Below are 19,862 nucleotides of genomic sequence, written 5' to 3'. Positions count from 1 at the left end.
GAATTGAAGATAGTGAATTTGTGGAATTCTCTACCCCAGAAGGCTGAGGTTGTTAGATTTCTAATGAATAGAGGGATTAAGGGATATGGGGATGGGGCGGGTAAATGGAATTAGGTTAGAAGATCAGCCATGTTCTTATTAAATGGCGGAGCAGCTCGCACGATGGGGAATAGATCAGCATTTAGAAAGGAGATGGATAAACCCGGGAGGGGAAGAAGGTTCGAGCAGAGGATGGTGGGGGGCAGATGGGGGAGGGCGGGCAGCATAGGGATGGTCGGCTTGTGGGGAGTGAACTCTGGGATGGTATGATGGACTGTAATTTTGTAGTTGTTGTTGTCTCCCACGTCCTGTGCTTCTGTTTCTGCAGTTGCTGCTGTGTCTGTTTCAGTGCTGTGTCAGTGCTGTGTAAGCCTGTGTCGGTGCTGTGTCAGTGCTGTGTGAGCCTATGTCGGTGCTGTGTCAGTGCTGTGTGAGCCTGTGGAGGTGCCGTGTCAGTGCTCGGTGATCCTGTGTCAGGCTGTGTCAGTGCTGCCCTCGAAACACTGCTCTATCCTCTTGCTCTGCAAGATGGCCCCTGTTCGTTGAAGCATCTTCCAGGGGTTCGTTTTGACCTCCGCTCCCCCCAAGGGTGTGCTGCCTACAGGACTAGGGTCGCACCGCGAGGCTGGGAAAGACGAGAGCACAGAACATAGCGTCACAGCAAACACTACACAGAAACCCATCACCATGGTCAGCTGGTGTCTGACACGCAAGGAGACCCATCATTGTACTTAACAGTAACAGTACAGTACAGTACAGTAACAGTTCTCTTTGACCGTGCCTTCAGCTCCCCTCTCGACTCTCTTCATCCTACTCGCTCCCTCCCTTCCCTCCCCTCACCCTGACCATTTCCCCCTCCTCTCTCCCTCCCTTCCCTCCCCTCACCCTGACCATTTCCCCCCTGCTCGGGTCATGACCCAACTGTGCAGCGCCTTGGGACGTCCTCCTGACGTGAAAGGCGCTCTATAAATGGAATCTTGTTGTTGTTGTTGTTGTAATAGTATCAAAACTAGACTGAGAGATGCACGCATGCTTCCTAAGCATGGAAATCTCCCCATATCCAGATTGGAATGCGCACTCGCTCTTTCCCTGGAGGGAAACATCCTTCTTACCTAATGCTGAATAGTTTGAGGCTCAGGTTGGCAAGAGCCAAGGATTGAGGACCCCAGAGTATGCTTTCGGGTAACTACTGGAGACTGGCAAGCTTTCCTGCTGCTTGTCCAGCTGGGACCACCCTACACATTAGGGCTTTGGTTTGCAGGGTTAACAGGAGCTGAGTGGGAGGATTCCCTGCCCCCAGTGACTGGTCTGCCCTTCCAGGTCCTGGTGATGAGCCAGGCTGGGCTGTGCTGCCATCAGCAGTGCCCTGGAATACTGCGGACCCGCCTGGCTCAGGATCCCGACTAGAGACCATCATAGAGGATGGGCTTGATTCTGACATTCTGTTGCCAGGCACGTCACCTTAGGGCCAGTCCAGCTCCATGCTTGCCCCGTTGATTTAACTCCCGATACCTGGATTGTTTTCCGGAAGGTCGTCTGGGGGTTGCTGCGAGGGAACGTCCATCACTCTGCGTCTGCGGAGCAGGATGTTCTGCAACTCATTGTGTTTGTGTCCACTCCCCAGCCGACTCTTCCAGCTCCTCCGCTTGGTCCTCATCCCCTCCTGTCACCGGAGACACAACTGTTACCTACAGCCCAGGCTTCACACACGCAACCAGGCCTCACACATACCCCATTCCCTGCTCTCTCCCCATCGTGCCTCTGCTGGTGCTCACTCCCCCAATGGAGCTCTCTGCTCATAATCCCATTCCCTGCTCTCCACATCTTGCCCCAAAGCACCCACAGTAACAGTGTGAGAAGCGCCAGACCAAGAACAATGTCAGATACTAACCAAGATCCCTTTAAGCTCTGTCACTGGACTCTCTGCTCTCGGGCTCGGGAGCTGCAGGCAAGAGCAGAGCACAGAGCGGTCATTGCGTCACACACACACACACACACAGACGTCACTGTGTCACAAACACACACAGACATACACAGAGTTCACTGTGTCACACACCCACACAGAGAGGAAAATAACTAAAGCAAGGAAGAATGAGAAGGAAAGTGATAAACATAAAAGAGAAAGAAAAATAGCCTAAAAACGCAATTTAAAACATGTCTCAAAGCGCTTCACAGGATTCACTGTAAAGTGCAGTGACTGTGTCTTTAGTAGGTGCATGAGGCAGTCAATTTGCGCACATCAATATCCCACAGACATCCACGATTTTATCTGGGAAATTGTTGGCCAGGACACCAGTAGAGAGTGTTGCGGGATCCTTAACATCCACCTGAATAGGCACAGACTGAGTTTTAACGGTTCATCCGAAGCACTGGGTCTCTCTGACAATGCAGTGCTCTCTCCCCACAGCACTGCACTGGAGCATCTGCCGGAAACCACAATAACAACAACAATAACAATAACAATAACAATAACTTGATTTATATAGCGCCCTCCACGCCGGGCGGCGTCTTGGAGCGCTTCACAGTAACAGATCCTGGGGCCGAGCCAGGGGGAGGGGGAGGAAGGTGACCAAAGGCGTGGTCGAAAACAAAGGTCTTCAGCAACCTCCTGAAAGGTCTTCACAACTCCTGAAGCAGAGGCTGGAGTGGGAGGGACTGACCCAGGCTGAAACCAGCAGAACCCAATTGGCCGGGTGGGGGGGAATATGAGGAGGGTCCCACGTACTACTGTGGCTGGTTACCTCTGTGTGGCATTTGGTGGGTTTCAGCGAGACCCCGTTTTTGATTCGCTCCATCATTTCATCCACGGCCATTGTCTTTAGGCTGTCCAGGGTGGTGGTCTCTGTGGACAGAGACAATGCTCTCACTCAACTCCATCACAGGCACCGCCGAGACCTCAATCTGGCCGGCAAACTTTTATTTTTTCCTGTGAGTTGATCAGCCCCTCCTCACCTACCTCTAATCCCATTCCCTGCTTTCTCCCCATTGTGGCTGTACTGGTGCTCACTCCCTCAATGGAGCTCTCTACTCTAATCCCATTCCCTGCTCCCTCCATTGTGTTGGTGCTGAATCTAGATGCCCCACTGGAGCTCTATTATTACTATAATCCCATTGCCTGATCTCTCCCCAACGTGTCTGTGCTGGTGCTCGCTCCCCCATTGGAGCTCTCTACTCTTATCCCATTTCCCCTGAGTATGAGTATTGACCATCGTGAGTGTGAGCAGTGACAGTGTGAGTGTGAGCAGTGTGGGCGTGAGCAGTGTGGCTGTGAGCAGGGTGAGTGTGTTACTCACTGTTCTCTGGCCCAGCTTCCTTGCGTTCCTGCTTCCTTCGGCGTAACAGCTCTGCCAGGGGCCTGGAGTCCGAGCACAAACCCTGATAAGAGCCTCATACTAACACATCCTCCAAGCCTGTGTTCTGAGCCAGGTTTTCCCACTCTTCTGGAGCTTCAAACACACAGTGAGTGTGAGCCAGACATTGAGTGTGAGTATGAGTGTGATCCAATCCATCGCAACACTAATTCTCACACATCCCTCTTCCCATCCACACATTCACACACACACAGCCTCTGGGTCGTGGTCAGAAATTCTAGCCAGTCTCAGGCTGTGGAGCCTGTGTGTGTGAGTGTAGCACCCCTATTTAAGGCTCCACTTTGGAAAATTTCCGAATCCTTGTTTTCTGGTTGGAAAGCCTGTTTTTTCCACTGTTAGAAACGCAGTTGGTTTCCGAACTGATTCAGTGCCAGAGTGAATGATTGCATTCTGCCGTAAACCTAACGTTTAAGACAAGGTGGTCTCACGGCTGGGATCAAGTGGAATTTGGGGACTCTGAGAGTGGCTGCGCTCCGACCCCGCTCCCACCACATACAATAACAACATCAAATTACATTTGTAAAGCACCTTTCACGTTTGGAGGACGTCCCAAGGTGTTGGATGTTGGACAGTCAAGGATTTACACAAAATCATATAGATACTGGCTCCACAGGCTGAAATTGGTTGCGTGTGTGTGTGGGGGGGGGGGGGGGGTGGGGGGGAGGCAGGATCAATGTTGCGATGGATTGGATCACACTCACATTAACACACTATCACCTCTGTTCCTGGGCTGTGTCTGGACAATGGGAATATTGGCCCAGAATCCTGGAGAAACTCCCTGCTCTAACACACGAAAAACACCGAATCTTCAGGAAGGTTATAGTCTTGCGTCTCTGACACCAAAGCACTTCACAGGATTTACTGTAAAGTGTAGTGACTGTGTGTCTATAGGAGAACTTGGCAGGCAAATTGCAGACCGATGTCCCACAAACAGCTTTGTCGTGAATGAACAATTAACCTGGGGAATTGTTGGCCAGGATACCGGGAGAGAGGAACTCCCTTCTCTATTCCAATATCGCGCAGGATGTTTAACATCCACCTGAACACGCAGAGATGGGACCTAAGTTTAATATCTCATCTGAAGGGTGGCGTCTCTGAAAATTTGCCGCTATCTCCCTCCAGCACCTGCCTGGAGCATCAGCCTGGATTGAGAGCTCAGAGTCCCTGATGTGGTTGCTTGAGTTTGAGCAGGTTCAATCAAATTGGGTGTTGTTCACTCAGGGGTTAAACACATCCGTTGCTGAGTGCTGAAGTTTCACTTACTCGATCGGCACTCTGGATGCTGGTGGGTGTGCAGGCGGGGGTGGGGGAGGGGGTGGAGGGGGGGGAGGGGGTGGGGGAGCCCCTTCCTGTTGCTCCTCATGGGTTGTGTTGTCAGCAGCCTCCAGCTTCATCCGAAGTGTCTGAACTAAAGAGATTCGATCAGAGTGATTATTAATAATAATAATTAATAATCCTTGCATTTGATATAGATCCTTATCACATTGTTGAGACATCTCAAAGCGCTTCACAAAATATACTGTAAAGTGTAGTGACTGTGAATTTTGTGGGTGAAATATGGCAGTGTCCCACAATCAGTCGTGATTGAATGACCAATTTTTTTTTTAGGAATTATTATCGCCTGAAAGCGATCCGCAAATCGACTAACAACCGGGTTCCTAGGTAAACAGAGGTATGTGGAGTAGGGAAACTTGCCTAAGGTTTCGCCCTGCCAGGGAATCAAACCCGGGTCCTCTTGCTTGTGAGGTGAGCATGCTAACCACTACACTACGGGACTCCATAATGACCAATTTTATCTGGGGGATTGTTGGCCAAGACATCGAGGGAGAGAAATTCCTTTCTCTTTGCCTATAGCGAGATCTTTAACGCCCACCTGAACAAGCACAGACAGGATCTCGGTTTAATATCTCATCCAAAGGATGGCACCTCCGACAACGGAAACCACCGCTCAGCACCATGCTGGAGCATCAACCTGGACTGCGACCAGGGAGGGTTGTAGGGCACAGATTTTTGAAGAATTGTTAAATCGGGTGTTTATTTAAACCACAACACCTTATGCAGTTCACACAGGGTTGCTTCTCGGAGCGCTTAACAGCCAGTTTCTTTTCAAGAAAAGTGGAAAACTGGCTTCCAGATTACCACTGTGATTGAAGGATTTTTCTCAATTCTTGCTTTCAGGAGCTTTCCCGCTGCTTGTCCAGCTACGACCATCCCACCTGTTAAGGCATGGCTTGTAGGGTTAACAGGAGCTAAGTGGGAGGATTCCCTGCCCCAGTGACTGCCGATGATCCAGGCTGTGCTGAGCTGTCATCAGCAGCACCCTGGAATACTGCGGACCTGCTTACCTGCCTCTGTGACCGGACTAGAGCTCAATTCCGACATTCCATTGCCATGTCACCTTGGAGCCAGTTCAGCTCCGAGGAGACCAACTGCCCCCCCGGTGACAAGACACTGACCTTCTGTCTCCAGCTCAAGGCTCTTGGTCTCTGCGACAGCCAGCCTGCTCTCCACATCCTCCTTCTGCTCGTCAGCTATACTCAGGGCCAATGTCAGCCTGGCCACCTCGCTCTCCGCCTGGCTCCCCTCCAGCCTGTGCTTCAGCTCCTGTACCTGCATAATGAGGATATCATTATCCTCCTGCCCCACCATGGTCCTGCCCCAACCCCACCATGACCCCCGCCCCAACACCGCCATGAGCCATACCCCAACCCCACCATGACCCCCGCCCCAACACCGCCATGAGCCCCACCCCAACCCCACCATGAGCCCCACCCCAACACCGCCATGAGCCATACCCCAACCCCACCATGAGCCCCACCCCCACCATGAGCCCCACCCCAACCCCACCATGACTCCCCCCCCAACACCACCATGACTCCCACCATGACTCCCACCCCAACCCCACCATGAGCCCCACCCCAACCCTACCATGAGCCCCACCCCAACACCACCATGACCCCCACCCCAACACCACCATTAGCCCCACCCCAACACCATCATGACCCACCCCCAACACCACCATGACTCCCACCCCAACCCCACCATGACTCCCCCAACACCACCATGACTCCCACCCCAACCTCACCATGACCCTTGCCCCAACCCAATCATGACCCCCGCCCCAACCCCATCATGACACCTATCCCAACCCCATCATGACCCCCACCCCAACCCCAACCCAATCATGATCCCCGCCTCAACCCCACCATGGCCCCTACCCAACCCCACCAACCTGTTCCACAGGTTTACTACTCGCTCACGGAAATACTGTTTGCACAGATTCATTCTGAATTTACCCCCCTTCAATCTCAGGCTGTGTCCTCTGCCTCCATCCCCACCCCAATCCGAACTCTGTCGCCGTCCCAAACTTCAAATCCTGCCTATGTTCCACCTCTGCCCCTGCCTGCCCTCTGCCCCTGCCTGCCCTCTGCCCCTGCCTGCCCTCTGCCCCTGCCTCCCCTCTGCCCCTGCCTGCCCTCTGCCCCTGCCTGTCTCTGCCCCAAGTCCGCTCTGCCTCGCCCCAAGCTCTTGGGGTTAGGGGGGTTGGGTAGTGTCTTACCAGCTGCTGGTGCTGGTGTCTCTCCTGCTCCAGGCAGCGGTTGAGGGAGGCCACCTCCTCCAGGGCTGTGAGCAGTTGCTCGCTTGGCAGTACATTCTGTAACAGAATTACACTCTGCCGGCTCGCCTCCCGCTGCCTTACCAGCATCTGGGCTCCCGCACCAGCACACAGTCAGTCACACCGTCAGGCACACAGTCACACAGGTACACAATCAGGCACACCAGCACACAGTTAGGCATAGTCATACCAGCACAGGACAAGCACAGTCACACATTCAGTCACATCCGCAGACAGTGAGGCACACAGTCATACAGGCACACACACAGACAGAGAGTCACACATTCACATCGTGCAGACAGACAGGCACACAATCACACAGATAGCCAGTCATGCAGACAGTCAAGCAGTCACACAGACAGACAGACAGACAGACAGACAGTCAGTCAGGCACTCACACACACACCCAGCGAATCAGTCAGGCGGTCACCCAGACAGTCAGGAAGAAAGTCAGGCAGTCACACAGCCAGACAGCCAGGCAGACAGTTAGGCTGTCACGCAGACAGACAGACAGACAGACACAAAGTCACACACAGTCAAACGCATACATAGACAGTCAGCCACACAGTCAGTCACACAGACAAACTGTTGGTCACACCAGTCAGATAGACAGACCTACAGACAGACACAGGGCGGAACAGTTCAGCAGTTTGGGTGGGTGGGGGGGTGGCAGCTGTGTGGGCGAGGCAGTGCAACGTGGAGTTGGGCTGGTTGGAGTGGGACTGTGTGGGCTGTGCTGTGGGGTTGGGGGAGTGGGGGTGGGCTGTGGGGTGGGGGAGTGGGGGTGGGGCTGAGCTGTGGGGTTGGGGTAGTGTGGGTGGGGATGGGCTGTGGGGGTGGGGGAGTGGGGATGGGGCTGGGCTTTGGGGCAGGGCTCTATGGGCCGGGGCAGAGCAGAGGGGATATACCTGGTGGGCGTAGGTTTCTGCCTGCTGCCTGAGCTCCTGTTCTAGGTCGAGCTGCTGCTGCAGCTCCTGGTAATCCTGAGTGACCAGCACCGACACTACAGCCAGAAAGGGTGGAGAATGACTGTCAGCATCAGCCACACCAGGACCATTACTCTTCCCCCCACCCCCGTCTAGACCGCTCCAGTTCAAAACTCTCCAGTCAGGATTGGTGATGATCTTAAATTGATGTGCTTTAGTTACCAACTCACTGGGTATGGGGGAAATGGCAGGGGTGTGGGATTCAAAGATCTGCCATCTTTATTTATCTATACTAATAAAACGACAATATGGCGCTGTGGCTTCCTGCGTCACAGAGCATGTACGTAGCCAAGCGGCGGGAGCAAAATAAAGAATACAGACGAAGCTATGCCAACAACAAAATCACATTTTTAAAGCGACGAGTCCCCCCACTGAGTTCTCCCACAGGAATCCTCTGACAGCAGTCCTCCTCGAAGAATATAGATAAAGATGAAATGTCTGTCTGTCTGTTTGTGTGTCAATCTACATTCCGCATTGGATCATTTGGTTGCAAGCAAAGCCGCAATGGGTACAGCTAGTAACCTAATAACGTGCGTGGGGGTGGAGTTTAGCAGGGTCTCTTTGGAGAGCTCCTAAGAGACTGGCTCCAAGGTGACATGTTTGGCAACAGAATGTTGGAATCTGGCCAGCCTTCTGCGACAGTATCTGTGTCCAGTGCCTGACCCAGGCGGGTCCTCAGTATTACAGGGCACTGCTGATGACAGCACAGCCAGCCTGGCTCATCGGCAAGACAGTCACTGGGGACAGGGACTCTTGTTGATTTTCCCATTGATTCCCTCTCGATCCTGATGAAGATGTTGAACCAGATCTGTGAGAAATTGCCTCAAATGTCCATGATGCTTCTGAGCCAGCAGGATTCTGGGAAGGTTTTTTGTGCATGTCAACTGCCAAAGAGTCTGATGAGCACCTTGTGCGCAACTGACTGGGCCGTTGCTGTCTGTGCATAGATGGACGGAAATGCAAGGGGATCCAGTGTCGTGGCGCGGGGCTCAGGAACCAGCTCAGATCTGGAGGCAACGTTGAAGTTCGCAACCAAGTATGCAAAAAACAACTTGGTAGCTCAGAAACCTGCAGTATTGGCTGCTCAGCTAACCTGGATTTGCTATCAGTTCCTGTTAACCCTGCAAGCCAAAGCCTTAACAGGTAGGGTGGTCCGATCTGGACAAGCAGTGGGAAAGCTGACCAGACAGTGATCTCAATGGCAAACAATACAGTTTTAGCTGGTTAGACTGCAACAGTTACCCCAACGCACACACTGGGCTCCCCACGCCTAGGCTCTTGCCAACCTGCGCCTTAAACTCTCTGGAATCCAGGGAGAGAGCGCACATTCCATTCCAACAATCTATCTCTGGGATTTCCATGTGTAGGTGGGATGCGTGGAATTCTTAGATTGGTTTGGATATTCTTAAGCCTGGAGATAGGTTTCCACATGTGGCAGACACCTGGCTGATCAAATAAATACGTAGAGAAGAGAGGCCAGGCTAGACCCCTCTCCTTGCCCCTCAGGAAACCAGTACTCACCTGTATTGATGCGTTTGAGAGCCTTGCTCTGCCTCTCCTGCACTTTCTGCAGCGCAATCTTCTCTGTCCGCTCTCTCGCCACCTACAACCAGCATCACAAGGCAAGTGGGTTACTCTCGGTATTTAGCCTCAATATTTACCCCCAGTGTTTACCCCCAACGTTTACCCCCAGTGTTTACCTCTCAAATCACACCCACCTCTCTGCTAAACTGCAGACATTACCTGGATCAGCCGCTTGCACTCTCCTCTTTGGGTCAGAACCTTGTGGGTTCAAGCCCCACATTGAGGACTTGGAGCTCACAGTCCAGGCTACCTCTCCAGGGCTATGGTAGTGGAGCGCTGAACTATCAGAGGTGACATCCTTTGGAAAGAGGTGATAAAGCCAAGCTCTCGACTGTTTGCCTTTACCTATAAATCATTGCACACCCTCACACCTCTCTGATGTCCTACCCACTCCTCTCCACTTACCTGCTCTGCTCAGCTAACCTGGGTTTGCTGCCCATTTCCTGATCTCACAATTAGGCCTCCCCCTTATTGCCTCACACTCCACCTCGCCCCTTTTCAAGTTGTCTTAGGACGCACCTTTTCGGCTGTGCCGATGATGCCCTCCCCCACACTCAGCATCCACCCCGCCGCTGTGAAGTGCTCTGAGACATTGCCCTAAGTAAACGGCACAATGCAAGTATAAATTGTTTTTATTGGTATCACAATAGTATTTCAAAAATAAAAGGGAGTTTCTCACGGTGTCCTGGCTGATAAATCCCCAGCGCAACTGGATTATATTAGAGGACAGGAAGGGGTTTGGGCCATTGGGAGTGTATACAGTGGGAGTGAGGGGAAGGAGTCAGTTGGTTTCAGTGACCACTGTGACAGGACTCCGCTGGACGAAACAGCCTGGGGGTGACTCACCTCTTCTGTCAGTTGGGTGAATCGAGCTTGCAGGGTCTCCAGCGAGCTGCTCAGCTCCCTCCTCTCCTCCAGCAGCAGTGTAATCCTCTCCTGAAGGTCTGACCAGAGAGAGATATCTCCATTAGTCTAAGCAGCAACAGGACCTGTCTTGGGGGACAAGCGCTCCGAGACGCTGCCCCGTGTGAAGGCTGCTATATAAATGCAAGTTGTTGTTGAGGGTTGGTATATACTGACAATCCGGGGCAGGTTTACATTGTAGTGGCACCATCAATATACCTCACTCTCGAGATGTGTTATTCTATATATAAACCCCACTCCCTTAGATTCTAGCCTGTACCTCACTCCTGGGATGTGTTATTCTATATATAATCCCCCTGGAACCCAGGATTAGATTCCACCTTGTAACTCACTCTTGTCTAAGCATTATTCTCGTTGTGTTTAGATCTCAGTAAACACAACGTAAGGGTCCTCTGTCTCTGTCTCTCTGTTCATAGCAAATAAACAATACAATGAAAGATGCACGGACCACTGACATTCCACCAGCAGGTGTCACTAGCACATTGAATATGATGAACAGCAGGTCGGAAATTCCGCCTAGTCTCAGCTACGGGACCTATTTGCCATAACATTTGCTATGACCCAGGATTGTGGGAATTCCTAATTCAAGGCTAAATTTGGGAGCTATTTTTCCACAGTTCTTAAAAATTAAACGTACAATAGTATAATAATCCTTGCATTTGATATAGCGCCTTATAACATCGTTGAGACGTCTCAAAACATTTCACAGAATATACAGTAAACTGTAGTGAACGTGTATTTTGTGGGCGAAATGTGGCATCAATTTCAGCACAGCAGTGTCCCACAAACAGTCTTGGATTGAGTGAATAAATTATTATTATTATTTTGTTTATTTATTTTTTGGAGGGAGTATTACCCCCAGAAAGCAGCCCACCCATCGATTAACAAGCAGGTTCCTACTTACTGTTAGGTAAACAGTGGCGTGTGGAGTAAGGAAATTTGCCTAATGTTTCACCCTGCCCGGGAATCGCACACCTGTCCTCTCGCTTGCAAGGTGAGTGCTCTAACCACTATGCTAAGAACTGAATTGTGGAAGTTTCTGCAACTTCCCCTGTAAACCTGCAAACAAAATGCTCCACGAGCTAAGACTAGGAGAAATCTGGGACCTTAGCCCATCCTTGTCCGGTAGTCTGAAGGGTCTGTCTTCTGCCACACTCACTCGCTCGCTCGTGCGTGCACACATCCACCCACCCACCCTCCTGCACACAACCGTAACTCACACAGAGATCACCAGCATGGGGCTGCTCTCACCTTTGACCTGGAGCTGGTATTGGTACTCTGGGTTGCAGGTGGGGTTGGGGGTCTCCTTGTCCTCAGCCCCGAGCTTGGTAATGTCATCTGGGAGAGAGTCCCACATAGGCTGTAACGCTCGACTCAGCCGTACCAGCTTCTTATTCTCCTTGTTCACCTGGGAAATGGTGACAGATTAATCCTCATTGTCGCTGTGTGTTACTGGCTATAACATTGTATATTATATAATAACACACCGTGTGTAATGGCTATAACACAATAAAAACAACAACAAATTACATGTGTATAGCACCCTTTACGTCCCAAGGAGCTGGACAGACAGAGATTTGGACCTGAGCAGGGGTTTGGGATCAGGAGGGGTAGAGGGCAGGGAGGGTAGGGGTAGGAGGGTGACCGAAGGTATGGTCAAAGAGGAGGATCTTGAAATGGGCCTTGAAGGAAGCAAGGGAGGGAGCAAGGCAAAGGGATTGTGGGATGGAGTTCCAAAGGGTGGGGGCAGAGAGGCTGAAGGCCCGACAGCTGATGCTGGGGTGGACCGGGCGGGGGATGTGGAGAAAGCCTGCTGAGCGGTGGGAACAGACAGGTTGATTTGGCGTTAGCAGATCACAGAGGAAGGAAGGAACACAGCCGTGGAGGGCTTTGAAGATGAAGACGAGAGATTTTAATGCTTTCCTCTGGTGGATGGGGAGCCAGTGGAGCCGGGCGAGGGTGGGCATGATAGAGTCATGGAGCCTGGTGTGGGAGAGGACATGAGCTGCAGAGTTCTGAATGAACCTCAGCTTGTGGAGGGAAGAGTTGGGAAGGCCGGGAGTTGGCATAGTCAAGCCTAGATGTACGTACAAGGGTTTTGGCAGGCTGAGGGGTGAGGCAGAGGTGGAGCCGAGCACTATTGCAGAGGTGGGGGAAGGCAGAGCGGGTCATGGCATGGATGTGGGGTAGAAAGGATAGTTGAGGGTCAAACAAGACATCAAGGTTACAAACTGGCTCAGTGAAGTGGAGTGTGCCTTCCTCCTGACGTGAAAGGCGCTATACAAATGTAATCTTGTTGTTGTTGTTGTGCATCCTTGGATGGTGATGCTGTCAGAGTCTGAGGTGTGGAGACGCTGACAGGAGCTAATGAGGTGTGCCTTGATGGAGGCAAGGGAGCGAGCGAGGCGAAGGGACTGTGGGATGGAGTTCCAGAGGGTGGGGACAGAGAGGCTGAAGGCTCAACTGCTAATGGTGGAGCAGGCAGGGCGTGATGTGGAACAGGCCTGAGGTTGCTGAGCAGAGGGAGTGGACAGGTTGGTATGGAGTTAGCAGATCACAGAGGTAGGGACAAGTAAGGCTGTGGAGGGCTTTGAAAATGACTTCCACACTGTATGTGGACACCCAAATCTACTTCTCCTCCACCTGGGATCCCAGGTCCCCTGATGTTGTGTCAAGGCCTGGCTGAGCACCAACTCATGAAGTCCTGTAGCTTACTGGTTAGAGCACTTGCCTCGCAGGCGAGCAGACCTGGGTTCAATTTACGGGCAGAGCAAAACATTGGGCAAGTTTCCTTACTCCACACACTTCTGTTTATCTAGCAGTAAGTGGGAATCTGTTTTTTAGTTGATTGGTGGATCGCTTCCGGGGATGATAATCCCTTCAAAAAATAATAATAATCATAATAGTAATTGGGTCACTCAATCCATGACTGTTTGTGGAACACTGCTGTGAGCAATTGGCTGCCAAGTTTTGCCAACACAATATACAGTCCATTCATTTTACAGTATATTCTGTGAAGCGTTTTGAGATGTCTCAAAGATGTAATAATGTAATAAGTTGCCATATCAAATGCAAGAATTATTATTATAACTCCCTCACAGCTGGATATGTCCTAGAGGGAATCCCGACCTCAGTGAGAGATGACTGACCTTCACAGCAAACACCTCGGCGTTCACACGACAAGTCTTCTCGATCTCCAACTGCATCTCCAGCTCGCTCATCTCTTGGATAATCTGCCTGGAGACTGACCGAGAATCACAACAACTTTCATTTATATAGCATACCTCAAGCAGAGTAGCATCCCAGAGCGCTTGGCAGCCTGATGCCGAACCGGTGGGAGGTGACCATAAGCCAAAGAGCCAAAATTCAATCTTGATTTGGAAGCTGGGCTTGTTTTACAATTTGCGTGGAGGCCGGCTAAATGCAGTGATGCTGTGATAGAGACCCAGATACAGGTATCTGTTCATCTCTCACCAAACCTTACATAAGCTAAAGACCAAAGAGTAAGGTCTTTAGGCGCTACCGGAAGATGATGAAGGAAGGGGCAAGGCAGAGGGATAGAAGAAGAGTGTTCTAAAGTGTTAAGACATAGTAGCTGAGAGCCTGTCCACTGATGGTGGAATGGATGAGACGCAGGACAAGCAGGAGGCTGCAGGAAGTACTGGATTGGGGAGAAAGCAGGTCAGAGAGGTAGGGAGATGTCAGAGTATGAAGGGATTTGAAGACGAGTGTGAGGATCTTGAAATCAACCCATTTGGTGACAGGGAGCCAGTGGATTGTCATAGGCAGGACATCAGAAAGGATCTAGCTCTAAGGTGAGGTTTCTAACAATGGAATATCAGAATCTATCCCACCCTCTCTGACAATCTCCAGTCTGGTTCCTGAGCCAGTTGGGTCTGCAGTATTCCAGGATGCTGCACAGCCTGGCTCATCGGCAGGACTTGGAGGTGCAGACCAGTGATGACCAGACCAGACTCCCAGCTGACTACTAATAAATTGTTCATCCAGCCATCATGCCTATCAGAATAAGCTGGTATCAGCCCGGTTCAATCACTCACAATCTAATCTCAGTCAGGATGTTATGGCTTCAAGCCTTACATTGGGGAACTTAAGCTCACAGTCCAGGCTGATGCTCTAGTGCAGTGCTTGCAGTGCAGTGCATCTGACTGGACCACATCAAAACCTATCGCTCCACTCTCGCCTCAGCCAAATCGTCCTTCTATATCAGGTTAATCCTGGAGACGAAGGGCAACCCCAGGCTCCTGTTCTCCACCACCAACCAGCTCCTCCGCCCTCCCCACCACGCCTCGCAGATTCTTTCCTCCAACTCCCACTGCAAGGAAATGCTGGACTTCCTTGAGTCCAAAATCGAGGGAATACGCTCAGCTGCCACTGCCCTCCCAACTTCTACCCCCTTCCTACTCCCCACCCCACACTCCGACTATTACCCATCCCTCCTTCCACACCTTTGAACCTGTAACCCCCTCCTCTATCATCACCTCTATATCCTCCATGAAACCCACCACCTGCTCCCTGGACCCTATCCCCACCCCACTGCTTAAATCCCAGCTCCACCCCCTTGCTCCACTACTCTCCGACATCATCAACCTCTCCCTGTCATTTGGCACTGTTCCTACACCCTTCAAAACCACCACTGTCACCCCACTCCTTGAAGAAACCTTCCCTTGACCAACACAGCTATCTAGCTTCTGGCCCATCACTGCCTTACCCCTCAGGCTGCCGAAACCCTCACCCATTCATTTGTCACATCAAGGCTCGATTATGGAAATTCCCTCCTCATCAGCCTTCCCAACTCTTCCCTTCACAAGCTGCATATCATCCAAAACTCTGCAGCTCGTGTACTCTTGCGGACCAGGCTCCGTGACCCCATCACTCCCACCCTCGCCCGACTCCACCGGCTCCTCATCCCTCAGAGGATCGAATTCAAAATCCTCATCCTCACTTTCAAGGCCATCCATGGCCTTGCCCCCTCCTACCTCTCTGACCTGCTGACTCCCTACCAATCTGCCCACTCCCTCCGTTCAGCAGGCTCTGGCCTGCTCCATGTCTCCTGCCCGACCCACCCTATCATCGGTGGCCGAGCTTTCAGCCTCTCTGCCCCTACACTCTGGAACTCCATCCCACAGTCCCTTCACCTCACTTCCTCCCTCGCCTCCTTCAAGGCCGGTCTCAAGAGCATCCTCTTCGATCGTGCCTTCGGTCTCCCTCCTACTTCTCTGCCTTCCCTCTCCCTTACCCCACCCCTCCCCCATGCTTGGGTCCTGACCCCTGACTGTCCAGTGCCTTGGAACATCTTCCTGATGTGAAAGGCGCTCTATAAATGTAATTTTGTTGTTGTTATTGTTGTTAGAGGTGCCATCCTTTGAATGAGACGTTAAACAAGGTTCTGTCTATGCATGCTCAAGTGGATGTTTAAAACCCCATGGCGCTGTTTGAAAAGAGAAAGGAGTTTCTCTCTCCCGGTCCTGGTCAACAATCCCCTAGATAAAGTTAGCCATTCACTTTATAGCTGTTCGTGGCATGTTACTGTCTTTGCCCACAAAAGACACAGTCACAGTCATAGTAAAATCATGTGAAGCTCTTTCAGATGTCCTCCCGACGTGAAAGGTACTTTATCAAGTTCCGTAGGGTTGTGGTTAGCACGCTTTCCTCTGTTTAGCTAGCAGTAAGTAGGAACCTGACTGTTAGTCGATTAGCAGATTGCTTTCTGGGAGTAATAATCCCTCAAAATAAAAATTGGTCACTCAATCCATGACTATTTGTGGAACACTGCTGTGCACAATTGGCTGCTGCATTTAGCCCACAAAATGTACAGTCAATTCACTTTACAATATATTCTGTGACGCGCTTTGAGTCACCTCAATAATCAAGTGATAAGACGTTACATCAAATGCAAGGATTAATATTATTATTTAATATTCTTAATGTACAGAATATTATGATGCTGAACCAATGTTAAGTGCAGTTGCTGTGTGTTTGTAGGCAAACCCCACTACCTGTTAAACCCAGCAAACAAGTGGGCAGTGAAGGAGTAGTTATAGCTGGCGATCACAAAGTGACCTCTCACCTTTTTCCATGTCCTCCAGCTGTTTCTGTACCTCGTCCTTCTCCCTCTCATCCTGTAACATCAAGCCACACCTCCATCAGCACCAGCCAGGATTCCAGTACCTTGTGGTGATCTCCCGACATCGAAGGTGCTATACACGTGTAAATGTGTATTGAACATCAACCCACCTCCCATTCCCGAGCCATTCCATCCCTCCCCTCCACCTTCCCAGTCCTTACCCCTCCTCCCAAGGCCTCCCCCGCCCCCAGGGTAATGGGTTTTTGTGTGTGTCAGACACAAGGCTGATCACAGTGATGGGTTCCTGTTTCTGTCAAACACCTGACAATAAAAAAAAGTCCCTCGTGAGAAGCCCTCTCCCTCGGGGTGTGTCAGTACCTTCCCATTTTCATCGGGATCCGCTGAGTCATCGCTGCTCTCTGTAATCACTGCAGGGAAACAGATAATACAGTGAATTAGACTCAACTCCTGTTAACCCTGGAAGCCAAAGCCCTAACGGACAAGCAGTGGGAAAGCTTACGAGACAGTGTTCTCAATGGCAACCTTTGCGGTTTCAGTTGGTTAGACTCCAGTAGTTATATAATAATAATCCCTGCATTTGATATGCCGCCATATCATGTCTTCAAGACCTCTCAAAACGTTTCACAGAATAATAATAATAATAATAATCCTTGCATTTGATATAGCGCTTTTCACGTCGGGAGGACGTCCCAAAGCGCTTCACAGAACACACTGTAAAGTGAATTGACTGTATATTTGTGGGCGAACGCGGCAGCCAATTGCGCACAGCAATGTCCCACAAACAGTCGTAGATTGAAAATGACCAATTTATTATTGTTTTTGGTTTTGGAGGGATTATTATTAGGCTGTGTGTGGAGTAAGGAAACTTGCCCAAGGTTTCGCCCTGACATGCCTGGAAGTGAACTCAGGTCTCTCGCTTGCAAAGCGAGTGCTCTAACCACTGAGCTACAGGACTCCATTTACAGAATATTCTGTAAAGTGAAATGATTATCTTTTGTGTGCGAAACGTGGCAGCCAATGTGCACATCAGTGTTCCACAAACAGTCGTGGATTGAGGGATCAAATTATTTTTATTTATCTTGAAGGAATTATTACCCACGGAAAAACGATCCACCAATTGACTAACAACTGGGTTCCTATTTACTGCTAGGTAAACAGAGGCGTGTGGAGTAAGGAAACTTGCCCAACATTTTGCCCTGCCAAGAATCAAACCCAGGTCCTCTCGTTTGCAAGGTGAGTGCTCTAACCAACAACAGCAACAACAACAAGATTCCACGTCGGGAGGACGTCCCAAGGCGCTGTACAGTTGGGTCAGGACCGAACAGGGGGGAAGTGGTCAGGGTGAGGGGAGGGAAGGGAGGGAGCGAGGAGGGGGTAGAGAGTCGAGAGGGGAGCTGAAGGCACGGTCAAAGAGAAAGGTCTTGAGACCGGCCTTGAAGGAGGAAAGGGAGGAGGCGGCGAAGGCACTGGGGGATGGAGTTCCAGAGCCTCAGGGCTGAGAGGCTGAAGGCCCGGCCACCGATGGTAGGGCGGTTGGGGCGGGGGATGTGGAGCAGACCGGAGCCAGAGGAACGGAGAGTACAGGCAGGTAGGTAGGGGCTACAGGACTCCACAATGCCCATTCTCGGGTCCCCAAGCCTTGGCCCTTGCCAGTCTGTGCCTAATACTTTCAGGAATTATGTAAGCAGGATGCATCCCTCCAGGGAGAGAGTGCACATTTCATTCCAGCATCTATCTCTGGGATTTCCATGTGTAGGTGGGATAGAATCATAGAATCTTAAAGCGCAGAAGAAGACCACTTGGAGACGTGATAAGGCGAAATGCAAGGATTATTATTAGTCCCACTCTCCCGCTCCTAACCCATAGCCCTACAAATTTATCCTTTTCAAGTGTATTGATATAGCGCTTTTCACGTCTTCTAGACGTTTCAAAGAGCTTCACAGAATATGCTTTAAAGTGAATTGACCGTATATTTGTGGGTGAAATACGGCAGCCAATTGCACACAGCAGTGTCCCACAAACAGTCGTGGATTGAAAATGACCAATTTATTATTGCTTTTTTTGAGGGATTATTATTAGAAGTGCAGAGTAAGGAAACTGTATCTTCTGGTTACCAACGTACCCACCAGAAGAAACAGTTTCTCCTTTTCTACTCTATCAAATCTCCCCTCATCCTTCTTTGCTCTAAGGAGAAAAATTTCATCCTGTCTAGTCTCTCCACATAACTCTCAGTTTGGTTTGGAGACTCTTAAGCACGGTGATGGGTTTCCGTGTGTGTCAGACACAGACGGACAAAAAACAGACACAGTACCTGTGAGGAGATGGGATTTCTCTCTGTCCAGGCTGTGCTGGTCTCCGGGTCCCGGCATTGTAGGGGGAGACAGGTTTGGGGGGCTGTCCATCAAGCAGGTTCTGTCCCGGGCGTCTGCCAGTGAGGAGGCCAGGCCTGTTCGCTGGACTGGGCAGGAACTGAAAGTAGTGAGATGGGGTAGGGGAGGATGGGAATGGGTTGTTTGTGTGTAGATGGAGGACACATACTGCGATCTTTTGTTTTGGTTTGGATTCGGGGCCATTTCCTCTTTTCTACACTGAGAGAAACTGAATCTGGCTGTGAAGGGGAAGTCAGTACTATCACGGGAACAGCCTGGGACACATCCCCTTCCTCAACATCCACACTCCCAGGTCAGTGACAGATGGATTAGAGGCAGAATGAAGCCCATTAAATGCCCATGTTAGTTGCTGATAATCCCATAAACAAAATGGTCACTCAACCACTGTTTGTGGGACACTGCTGTATGCACTTGGCTGCCACATTGGCGCCCCCCCCCCAACCTCTCACACACAGAGCGCACTTCTCCCCCCACAGTGCAAGGGTTCCCCTCCCTCCCCACCCACACACTGCCGCATTTCTGCTTTTCTATTTTTTCTCCAATTTTCTCTGAAATATAGCCCAGCATCTATTTCTACCAGCAGCTTTGTTTGGGCTTTCACATCCTCATAATCCTTTGTGTTTGTGTGTGACAGTGTGCAAGTGTGTGTGTGAGACAGTGTGTGAGACAGGGTGTACGTGAGTGTATGTGAATGTGTGAGTGAGTGACAGTGTGTATATCAGTGTGCGTATAGGTGTGAGTGTGTTTGTGTGAGTGAATATCAGTGTAGGTGTGTCAGGGAATGTGTGTGAGTTGATGTGAGATGTGTGAGTGACTATGTCAGTGAGTGAGTGTCAGTGTGTGTGA

The 19,862-nt window shown here is 50.8% G+C and overlaps 1 protein-coding gene across 1 annotated transcript; it reads right to left on the bottom strand.

The window, feature by feature from the left end:
- Nucleotides 1-512: 512 nt before the first annotated feature.
- shtn2 (shootin 2) lies at nt 513-19,141 on the bottom strand. The gene is made up of 17 exons (XM_007908583.2): nt 18,938-19,141; nt 16,984-17,033; nt 16,609-16,660; nt 13,670-13,764; nt 11,772-11,928; nt 10,443-10,540; nt 9,534-9,615; nt 7,935-8,029; nt 6,970-7,116; nt 5,867-6,020; nt 4,754-4,818; nt 4,112-4,188; nt 3,333-3,394; nt 2,781-2,881; nt 1,931-1,981; nt 1,552-1,702; nt 513-664 (listed from the first exon to the last, which is right to left on the bottom strand). Exons 1-17 carry the CDS (start codon nt 19,026-19,028, stop codon nt 513-515), a joined length of 1,680 nt encoding a protein of 559 aa, XP_007906774.2. The 5' UTR covers nt 19,029-19,141.
- Nucleotides 19,142-19,862: the final 721 nt, after the last annotated feature.

The sequence above is a fragment of the Callorhinchus milii genome, unplaced genomic scaffold (assembly GCF_018977255.1).
Source record: "Callorhinchus milii isolate IMCB2004 unplaced genomic scaffold, IMCB_Cmil_1.0 Scaffold1, whole genome shotgun sequence".
Taxonomy (NCBI): Eukaryota; Metazoa; Chordata; class Chondrichthyes; order Chimaeriformes; family Callorhinchidae; genus Callorhinchus; species Callorhinchus milii.
Note: the sequence above shows the minus strand (reverse complement) of the source record. Positions and strands in the feature narration are given on the sequence as shown.

Coding starts and splice junctions, on each gene's coding strand:
- shtn2 (XM_007908583.2), bottom strand. CDS start 19,028: ATGGACAGCCCCCCAAACCTGTCTCCCCCTACAATGCCGGGACCCGGA. Junction 8,030..9,533: donor TCTCAAACGCATCAATACAG/GTGAGTACTGGT, acceptor TTCTGGCTGTAG/TGTCGGTGCTGGTCACTCAG. Junction 4,189..4,753: donor ATGAGGAGCAACAGGAAGGG/GCTCCCCCACCC, acceptor GTGTTAGAGCAG/GGAGTTTCTCCAGGATTCTG.